At 49.7% G+C, this 10,903-nt stretch overlaps 1 protein-coding gene across 6 annotated transcripts in view; it reads left to right on the forward strand.

Annotated features, from left to right (window-relative positions):
- LOC137413186 (golgin subfamily A member 2) overlaps positions 1-10,903 on the forward strand; it is a 96,602-nt gene that overhangs the window by 66,398 nt on the left and 19,301 nt on the right. For all 6 annotated transcript variants that reach the window (XM_068098581.2, XM_068098584.2, XM_078783466.1 and 3 more), the window contains one exon: positions 2,205-2,405. In XM_068098581.2, the coding sequence (XP_067954682.2) occupies positions 2,205-2,405 (201 nt within the window). The remainder of the gene's footprint in view (positions 1-2,204; positions 2,406-10,903) is intronic.

Here is a 10,903-nt window from a genome sequence, read left to right on the forward strand (position 1 = left end):
ATAGGGAAATATTTAAAGCAAAAGGAGGGAGAAGGAGAAGAGATAGTCAGGGGTTAAATGCTGTGGGTTGAATGTTGAATGCAGTGTTGAACAGGTGGGTCTTTAGTGATGTTTTGAATGTGGTGAGTGAGGAGGAGTCTCTGATGGTGTGAGGTAGTGAGTTCCAGAGGGTGGGAGCAGCGATGGAGAAGGCCCTGTCCCCCCAGGATCTGAATTTGGTCCGGATGGAGGGGGTCAGGAGGTTGGTACCAGCAGAGCAGAGGTTGCGGGTGGGAGTGTGTCTGGAGAGGAGGTCAGCCAGGTAGGATGGGGCCAGGTTATGGAGGGCTTTGTATGTCAAGAGGAGGATTTTGTACTGGATTCTCTGGGGGATGGGGAGCCAGTGAAGCTTGTAAAGGACGGGGGTGATGTGGTCACGGGTCCGGGAATGGGTGAGTAGACGGGCAGCAGAGTTCTGAATGTATTGGAGTTTATTGGTGATTTTTGAGGGTGAACCATAGAGGAGGCTATTGCAGTAGTCCAGACGGGAGGTGATGAAGGCGTGGATGAGGGTTTCTGCAGCCGTGGAGGAGAGGGATGAGCGGAGACGGGCAATGTTTTTCAGGTGAAAGAAGGCTGACTTTGTGATCTGTTTAGTGTATTTGTCGAAGGAAAGGGTTTGGTCAAAGATGACGCCAAGATTCCGGATGTGAGGGGAGGTGGATACTGGGATACCGTCGATGTTGAGGGCAAAGTTATGGGTGGATTTTGTGAGCGTTTTTGGGCCAATGATGATTATTTCAGATTTATCACAGTTAAGCTTGAGGAAGTTGATTTGAAGCCAGGATTTTATTTCAGTGATGCAGTTTGTCAGGATAGAGTGGGTGTCGGTGGAGACGGACTTGGTGGAGATGAAAAGCTGGATGTCATCGGCGAAGCAGTGGAATTGGAGACCATGACGGCGGATTAAGTGACCGAGGGGGGACAGGTAAAGGATGAAGAGGAGGGGGCCAAGAACTGAACCTTGGGGGACACCTTGGGGGAGGGGAGCAGTGGGGGATTTGCAGTTATTGATGGAGATGAACTGGCGTCTGTCAGAGAGGTATGATTTAATCCAAGAGAGGGCAGTGCCGGTAACGTTAAAGGTGGATTCAAGTCGGGTGAGGAGGATGGTGTGATCGATGGTGTCAAAGGCAGCGCTGAGGTCGAGGAGGACGAGAATGTTGAGGTTGCCAGCGTCAGAGGAGAGGAGAAGGTCGTTGGTGATTTTGAGGAGAGCAGTTTCAGTACTGTGGTTGGAGCGGAATCCGGATTGGAATGTTTCATACAGGTTATTGGCAGAGAGGTGATGTTTGAGTTGAGTGGCTACAGCGAGTTCCGAAACTTTTGACAGAAAGGGTAGGTTGGAGATGGGTCTGAAGTTGTTTAGGGTGTCAGGGTTTAGACCAGGTTTTTTTAGAATGGGGGTAACAGCAGCAATTTTGAGGGAAGGTGGGATGATGCCTGTAGACAGGGAGGAGTTTATTGTTGCAATGATGGTTTCAAGTTTAGCTCGTGAAGCATCCTCTGGATGGATGTTCCTGAAAGTCCAATTTCTTATTTAACTCACCTGGAAGACTTTTTTGCACTTTGGCTAAAAGCAGCTTCAACAACCTGTTTGTTTTCTTCGGTGCAGATGGACCTTGGTCTTCCAGGTCTTACTAAGTCTTTAACTGAACCAGTGGTTTCAAAGCGCTTGATAAGGTTGGCCACTGCGTCTCGTTTTATTTACAGGTGAAAGTGCTCTTCAAAAATGCGCACGTCTCACTCTTATTCTCCGTTTTGTAAAATGCCTTCACAATAAAGACACTGTTGTTCGCCTGTGTAACGTTGGTAATTACGGTCCTCCATGGTTCAAATCTTCCACTTTTGGGGATTCTGAAATCAAAATATTTATCAATTCATAACATCAAACAAAAATCAATTAATAATCAAAATAATAACAACAAATTATAAAATAATGAAATTGTAGTGACTGTTGTTCCGGCAACTGCCCTATTACTTCTGGGCAACTTTTGGCAACTGCCCTATTACTTCTGGGCCACCCTGTATAATAAAGATTATATGCTATATGACTCACAAACATCACTTTCTCAACAATGCTTACTTATGCTCTCTTCTTATTGTGTTTCTTCTGTCGCTAAGTTTTTTTCTTTCCTTCGCTGATGTTTCTCTTGATTCTCCAGCTTGTGGACAAGTCCAGCATGGTGAATGTAGATTCAAGCGAACATGAGCTCGAGAACAGTATCACACATTTGCTGTATCAGAGGGACCAGCTTGCCCGGCAATGCCAGATGCAGAATGAGGTAGTGGATCTTCTTCGGATAGAGAGCAGCCGGGACAGGCAAGAAAACTACCAGCTGCGTGACTCTCTATTTGTGCTTAATGTAAGTCTTTGCTCCCAAAACGCACCTTTGTTTTTTTGGGGGGTTTTTTTTTACTCTATTTTACAATTTCTCCTTGTTTCAGAGGAACGAACAATCTTTTGCAGTTTTGAAATTTCGTTAATGTAGGTTGTATTTTCTTTATCTGAAGTATTTCAATTTATGATTGAAAAATTTTTGGTTAAAAATTATTTGTAATGAGTTAAAAAGTATTCTTAAATTTGTGTCCAGTTGCTTGACGAGGAATTTCAACACATCAGGAGGCCATTAGGCACCACAGCGCCTGTGCTATTGTTGTTTGTCTGTGATCTATCTTTTTTTTTAATGTCGATTGTCAAGCAAGGAAACAACACGTACCATATTTAAAGTCTTTCGTATGACTCGGCCAGGGTTTGAACCACCAACCTCCCAGATTTGGAGCGGATGTTCTAACCGTTACGCCATTGAGTGTCGCCAATAGAGTATGGACAAACCACCATAGGTGGGCAACCATTGCCATATTGGCCATAATGCTCATGTTTGTTATCTGGAATTGTGTACTATTACACTTACTAGTGGGGTCACCCGTGGGAATCCCATGGGCATGGACTTGTGTGACATTTCGACATATTGAGTTAGATGCTGCACCTGCACATTCAATTTCACAAAATGGTTACTGGCAATTTATCAGATGCACAAATGATGTAATCTACACAATGTATTTACTTCTGATAACATGTGAATGCATGTGCGTGCACACCCACACACACATACACACGTATACACACACAAACACACGTACATCCACACACATATATACACACACATACATACAAACACATACACACACGTACACCCACACACATACACCCACACACACATATATATATATATATATACACACACATATATATATATATATATATTGTTGCGGATATGGGACTTGGCCTCAATATCCGCTTGTAAATACTCCCCTATTTCCCCAATACTCCCCAACTATCCCCAATCCCCCATTCCCTAGTCCCATTGCCTGTAAATAACACTCTGTAGAACCGACCTTCCCCTTTTTCCCCCATTAAATGTCGTGCCCAGGTCCACCGCATCTCACGTAGACAACTTTCGTACATCTTGCTAGTTATTCTTAGTCTATGTCAGTTAAGGACTCGTTTCCATTAATTCTGACTCTTCGTTGCACCAGAATGTGATTATATGGCACCAGTAGTGAGTTTAGGACCTTCCCATACCTCCTCCCATCTTCTTCCCCAAACAACAACTACACAACAACTACAACAACAACTACAACAACTACAACAACGGCGCGGCGCGGGGGAGTGTGCGTCCTCACACCGGCTCGGTTAGCCGCCATTGACCATGCGCTCCGACGGGGTTACCACGAAGGGGCTCCCTGTCAGCCCCTCGTCAAGGGCGGAGCAGGTAACCCCCCCCCGCACGCACCCAATGAGAAGCAACGGGCCGATTCCATCTGGGGCGGAGCTAACGAGCCGAGGGCGTGTCACTCCCCGCCGGATATACGCGGCCACTTACCGGACGTGACGTGAGATGCGCCCCCGACTGAAGAAGACAAGTCGCGACCTTCCAGCGCTGAGAGCGACTTCCCCGCATCTCTAGACCGGACCGGGTCGATCCTGCCCTGAGCCCAGGTGCACCTGGAGCCATCGATTCTGCCTTTCCTTGCCATCAATCCCCGTGTGAGTCAGTTTTTGTCCTGTTTATCTGTCGTCTGTCGGGGCTATTATAAGAGTGTGTCTAAGTGCCTGCCTTTCTATGCTGTCCCTCTTGTCGTTGTAATCTGACCTTCCGCCCTAATATAACCTCCTCCGGAGGTCTTGAGAACTGAACCCTTGGTGTCGTGTCATTTTAATCCAGCCGTTGTGTCTTTTCCATCATTGATTTAGCATAGCGCGATTTAGTCAACGTTCGAGTATAATCGGGTAACTTGTGCGGACACGGCGGCCATTCCGCTCGGCCCACCCTAACATCAAAGTCGTGTCTGTAACAATTGGTGTCAGGAGTGTCGGATTCGGACCTGGGACTAAATTTATTAGGCCCAAATTTTGGAACACCAATTGTACCACTAGGGTAACAATTGGTGTTGGGGAGGTAGAATTCGATCCGGAGCGCGTTTCCCGCGCTCGACGAAATTATAACGGCGAAATTTGATTTTGTTATACGGAAATAAAAACCCGAATTTTGAAAGTCGCGCTATGGCAGACCAAGTCGGCTGGGGTCCGGTAGTGGAGAGTGAGGCAGGGTCGGTCCAGGACCAAATTGAGGGACGTGAGGAGAGCGAAGCAGCGAGGGTAGCAGACGCACAAAATGGCGCCTCGCTGGTCACCGCGCCCGCGACCGTGGCAGCGCCCCTGGTGGATTCGAACCTTTTCCTCCTGCAAATGAGGGCCCTTATGGAACAAATGGGTGAGCGATTGGAGGGCCAAATGGGGGTAATGAGGGACGAAGCGAGGGCTCAGAGTGAGCAATTGGGGGTAATGAGGGACGAAGCGAGGGGTACCAGTGAGGGATTAGACAATAATTTTAAGGGATTAGACAATAATTTTAAGGGATTAGACAATAATTTTAAGGGATTAGATAAGAAATTTGGGAAATTAGACGATAGATTAGGGGAAATACAGGAGGGGTTAATGGGGGTAGAAAACAGAATGGCCGCTCAAGAGAATCAAATGGAAGGGATGCAAAAGGGGTTAGAGGGGTTAGAAAACAGTATGGAAGGCAAATTGAGGGACATGAGGGACCAAGCGGAAAGGGAAGTTAAACAAATGGGGCAGCAGATAGAGGGGGTCAGAATGGGGGTAGAAACCAAACTGGATGCTCACAGGGAGGAAATGGAGCAGATGAGGGTGGCATCTGGGCAGGAGATGCAAGTGATGGGAGAGGAGATCAGAAGAGGGGTGAGTGAGGAGGTCGGAGGAGTGCGCGAGGAGGTGAGGCACTGTAAGGAGCGCATGGAGAAGGAGGTGAGAAAGGGGACTGTAAAATTGCAAGGGGGTATAGAGGAGTTGACGCTGGGAGTAGAACAACTGACAGTGGGACAAAAGGAGTTGGGGGACCAGGTAAAGAAGAACACAGCGGTAATAGAGGGTTTAAAATCGACACAGAAGGAGATGAAAAAGGACGTAGGGGTAATTAAAAAAGAGTGTCAGACGGTACATGAGGACCTGACGAGGAAAATGGACAAGGTGGTAGAGGTGATGGAGGTTAAAGAGCGGGAGGTGCGGGAGCACATAGAAAAAAATAAAGTGGAGTTAGAGGAAGAACTTAAAGGGGCGCACGAAGAGATGAAGGAGGTGAAGCAGAAATTAGAAGAAGTGGAAGAAGGGGTGAGCGAAATTAAGAAGCGACGGAGAGAGGATAAGAAAGAGATAAAGGAGGAAGTAAAAGAATTGGTCCAAAGTCTGTGTTCGGGTCGTGATGATGTGCTCATTAACCGGATGAGGGATTCGCAGGTGATGGAGGAGAAGCGAAGAGAAAGAGGACCCGGTGTAAGTGGTGACCAATATGGTCGTGCGTATGATGCGCCAGGTGATTTAATAAGTTTGGGGGTCGAGATAGACCCGGATGTTCGTGAGAGGCCGTTGGTGAAGTGTGCGACAGGTCTGGTGTGCGAAAAAGGAGGTGTGCGAGAAAGTCCGACTCTGGGGTGTGTGAGGAAAAAGTGCGTGCCAAGGAGTGAGGGTGCTGGCGAGAATGAGTCGGTCGTAGTGCGTGTGCGAGGGAGCACATGGAAGCGCGGTGTGGTAAGTGTTACAGAGAGTGTGACGGGAGAGTGTGCGCAGGAGTGTGCGCGAGAAAGGTGTGTGACGGACAGGTGCATGGGGAAAGAGTGCGCTGTCAAAAGTAAGGAAGAATGCACACCTGTGGTGAGTGTTACAGAGGGTGTAACGGGAGAGTGTGCACGAGAAAGGTGTGTAACGGACAGGTGCATGAGGAAAGAGTGCGCTGTCAAGAGTAAGGGTGAGTGCGCTGTCAAGAATGGAGGTGAGAGTAGTACGAGTGGCACGGAGCGTGAGTTGGTTGTGACAGGTGAGCGAGGATGTACACCTGGAATGGAAGGATGCACACCTGGAATGGTAGAGCGTGAGTGGGAATGCACGCTGGAGTTGGTGGTGAGGCACGTGGTTGGGTGTGCGAATGAGAGCACACCTGTGATTGTCACAGAGGAGGGGGCGCGAAGAGGTGTGTTGGTGAGGTGTGCAACCAACGAATGTGTGCCAAAGTGTTCGGTGGTCAGGTGTGTGACCAAGGCTGTGAGTGGAATGAGTGTACCTGGGTGTGTAAGGAAAGGTACGAGGAGCATGGGCACGGCTGGATGTGTGAGCAAGGAACGGGCTGCGGGGTGTAAGCGTCCAGGTGAGGCATCGAAGGTAACCAGGTTAGAGGTTAGGTCGACTTTTAGCCGAAGCGGGCCCTCGGTGCGTGCTGGGCCTCGCTTTGAACGGCCGCGTCCGTGCTCCACTAGGCGGAGCTGGCAGCCCGATAGAAAGGGTCGTCATGGCGACCACGTTTTGGTGAGACGTGCCGGCAGGTCGAGAGCGGGACATTGGATGGCTCCGTGCCGAGATGGTGCGTGGGATCTCGGCACGGGTAAGCCCCCGTCCCTGCACCGAATGCCGGACGCATCCAGCCGCTGGCACGGAACAACCCGCATTCATTGCTCGGCTTTACGAAGCCGGGCTTTGGACAGGAATTGGCGCACTGAGAGGCATTAGTGAGTAGACTGGGTGATGAGGTTAGTGTTTTGGACCCAAAATTAGAGAAAAACAAAATTCGATGATTGGCAAGGGATTGGCAGTAGTGATTGGCAGATAATGGGTAGTGATTGGCAAATTTTTGATTTGTTGAAATTTGATGTGCAAAATTGGTAGGAGCGATAGGCCCAGTGGGTAAGGGTGGCATCCCTGCCACCCTTCCCATGGGGGGGCAAAGGAGCAATAGCTTATGGGGTGTATGGCAATGAAAACTAGCCCGGGTGGGTTAGGTTATATTGTAGGGATCTAGCGAAGATGACATTAGGTGACGTTAAGTTTAGTTAGTGACTGATACCTGTAGTGGGGACGCAGGTAGATTAGTGTGGATTATAATGACGAGGGAGCGCAATAGTTTAAAGGGACGACTGGGAAGCGCAAGTTTCAGAGGGGAGTAGTTAGATGAGATGATGCTGTGTGAGAATTGAACAGGTGTGATTGCACAGGTGTGAGAGCTGGACAGGTGTGTGGAGCAGTGTATGAGTAGTGAGTGTGTGGATCAGCGCGAATGCGCTTGGGGAGAGAAGGGTGCAGGTGGCACCAGGTGTGAGAGCACAGGTGTGCAGGTACAGGTGTGTGGAGAGAGTTGGAGTAAGTGGTACGGAGTGGTGTGCATGGTGCGAAGGTGTGAATGGGGGAAGAGTGGATCCCCATCACGAGTACCCGGGGCGGGTAGTGTAAGTGTTAGGTAGAGGGTATAGGTAAATTGTGGTTGGATATTGGAAATTGTGGTGCGGTTGCAGAATGGTATTGCGGATGGGTGCATTAGTGTTGTGGAAATGGCTGGGCGTGTAGCCTGTTAGTGTGTGTAGTTGGTTGGGCACTCCACCACTGTGAGGATGTCGGCCAGGTGAGGCCGCAGGTGGGCTCTGGGAGCCGGTAGAGTTGTGGATGGGGCCCGAGGATCCGGAGGACGGACCCGGGTAGCCCAGTGCCAGAGAGGGCACCGAGTGGGGAGAGCGCCAGAGGGCCTTCCCCAGGTAGTTAGGTTAGGGTAAGGAGCAGGTAAGCTCGGAGGCAACTGCAGTGGTGGAGGTGTGCAGGTGGGTAGACCCGCTGGGAGAGGTACACGCCACAGCCCAGAAATTGTGCGAGGGCACCGGGAGATGAATCGGGGGAGTGAGACCCCAAATTGAAAAGCACCACAGTTTGGCCAATGGGAATTGGTTTTTAGAACCCATAGTGTAAGAGGGCCAATGGTTTGGCCGGAGAAAGACCCCGGGTAGTGTAAAGTTGTTAAAGTCATTTAGGAAATAGTTAGGATGGATGAACCTGTCGCACCATACGCAGCCACTTACCTGTGGTGATGATGATGACTCCACACCTGTGTTTTCTTTGTTTTGTTGCAGGAAATGAGATTGCTGTGGATTTGTGAGACGCATCACGACGTGGATGAGACATTGGGGTGATTCCATCTCTCCCTCCCTAGGAGGGACTGATGATGAATTGGTGATAGCAAATTATGATGTTGAGTTGGAGATGGCAAATTTTGATGAGAGTTGAAAATGGCAAATTTGATTGGTTAGGAGGGAGAGAAGACGAATTTGGTTTATGGGAGGAACGGGGAAGACAGTAGGGATGTTTGTTGATTTGTAAAATAGATGTTTATGGGTAGTGTTGTGTTTTGTGGATACAGTAAGGGGTAAGGGAGGGGCCATGTAGGTTACCTGGTGGGGGGGGGTGGAGCGTACGGTAGGAACGTACCTGTCTCACCTGGTTCCCATGTGCCCCCAGTGTGCATTACCTTACATTGCGTGCACTTTTGCGCCCTTACCACCTTACTCACTTGTCTGCTTCTTTTGTCTCCCACCTCCGAGGATCTGGCTTTGGGGCAGAGAGAGAGGAGAGAGAGGTGCTGGCTCCGCAGTTGTGGGCCTGCACTTTCGCTGCTTGCTGCCTGGATCGATACACCATATGGACCGCAATTTTGGTGGCCACCCACAATGGACCGCAGTTCGTTTGCGGCCAAGCACCACCCGTGGATGGACCTAAGGGTCAACGTGGCACCTATGCCATACAGGTGAACCACTTATAGTTGGCCCCCTGACGGCCACAATAAAGAAATGGACGCGGTTGGCGCCTTTCTTTATTTTTTGAAAGAGGCAAGAAGGCCAAGTGCACCACACGAAGAGCAAGAGACACCTGCAGGGTTAGGGGTTGTTGAATTTATTTTTATTCATTGAACAATGGTGACTGCACCGGATGGTGCTGACTGTGTGATGGGGTGGTGCTTTTGGTGCTGGGAAGGGGTGCTCTGCACATTATTAAAGGCCGTAGGCCACAGAGCACTCGTGGGTTGGTGTATCGATGCTGGCATGCGTGCTCTCTCTATGCATAACATCTGCATGTGTTCCTCCAAAAACAGGTCCTGGATCGTAGTGTAAATATCAGCGTAGTCTTGTAAATAATGCTCCCTACCGGCTGTATGTTTAGTTTGCGAATTCTTTCCGGATTCGGTTATCCTGTGGGTGTGTTTCTGTGAGGAGAAGGGTGCAACGTCGCAGGGGGACATATTTACTCATTTGTGAATATCTGTAAAACTGTCGCACTCAGGGTAGAGTTAATAGTAGAGGGAACTACATCTGAGTGCCACACTAAAATAGGTAAAAATTTATCGGGTCGGGACGCCCCGAGGGTAGAGAAGGGTGCAATGTTGCGGATATGGGACTTGGCCTCAATATCCGCTTGTAAATACTCCCCTATTTCCCCAATACTCCCCAACTATCCCCAATCCCCCATTCCCTAGTCCCATTGCCTGTAAATAACACTCTGTAGAACCGACCTTCCCCTTTTTCCCCCATTAAATGTCGTGCCCAGGTCCACCGCATCTCACGTAGACAACTTTCGGACATCTTGCTAGTTATTCTTAGTCTATGTCAGTTAAGGACTCGTTTCCATTAATTCTGACTCTTCGTTGCACCAGAATGTGATTATATGGCTCCAGTAGTGAGTTTAGGACCTTCCCATACCTCCTCCCATCTTCTTCCCCAAACAACAACTACACAACAACTACAACAACAACTACAACAACGGCGCGGCGCGGGGGAGTGTGCGTCCTCACACCGGCTCGGTTAGCCGCCATTGACCATGCGCTCTGACGGGGTTACCACGAAGGGGCTCCCTGTCAGCCCCTCGTCAAGGGCGGAGCAGGTAACCCCCCCCCCCCCCCCCGCACGCACCCAATGAGAAGCAACGGGCCGATTCCATCTGGGGCGGAGCTAACGAGCCGAGGGCGTGTCACTCCCCGCCGGATATACGCGGCCACTTACCGGACGTGACGTGAGATGCGCCCCCGACTGAAGAAGACAAGTCGCGACCTTCCAGCGCTGAGAGCGACTTCCCCGCATCTCTAGACCGGACCGGGTCGATCCTGCCCTGAGCCCAGGTGCACCTGGAGCCATCGATTCTGCCTTTCCTTGCCATCAATCCCCGTGTGAGTCAGTTTTTGTCCTGTTTATCTGTCGTCTGTCGGGGCTATTATAAGAGTGTGTCTAAGTGCCTGCCTTTCTATGCTGTCCCTCTTGTCGTTGTAATCTGACCTTCCGCCCTAATATAACCTCCTCCGGAGGTCTTGAGAACTGAACCCTTGGTGTCGTGTCATTTTAATCCAGCCGTTGTGTCTTTTCCATCATTGATTTAGCATAGCGCGATTTAGTCAACGTTCGAGTATAATCGGGTAACTTGTGCGGACACGGCGGCCATTCCGCTCGGCCCACCCTAACATCAAAGTCGTGTCTGTAA

Source organism: Myxine glutinosa, chromosome 8, assembly GCF_964187855.1.
Source record: "Myxine glutinosa chromosome 8, kmMyxGlut1.1, whole genome shotgun sequence".
Classification (NCBI taxonomy): domain Eukaryota; kingdom Metazoa; phylum Chordata; class Myxini; order Myxiniformes; family Myxinidae; genus Myxine; species Myxine glutinosa.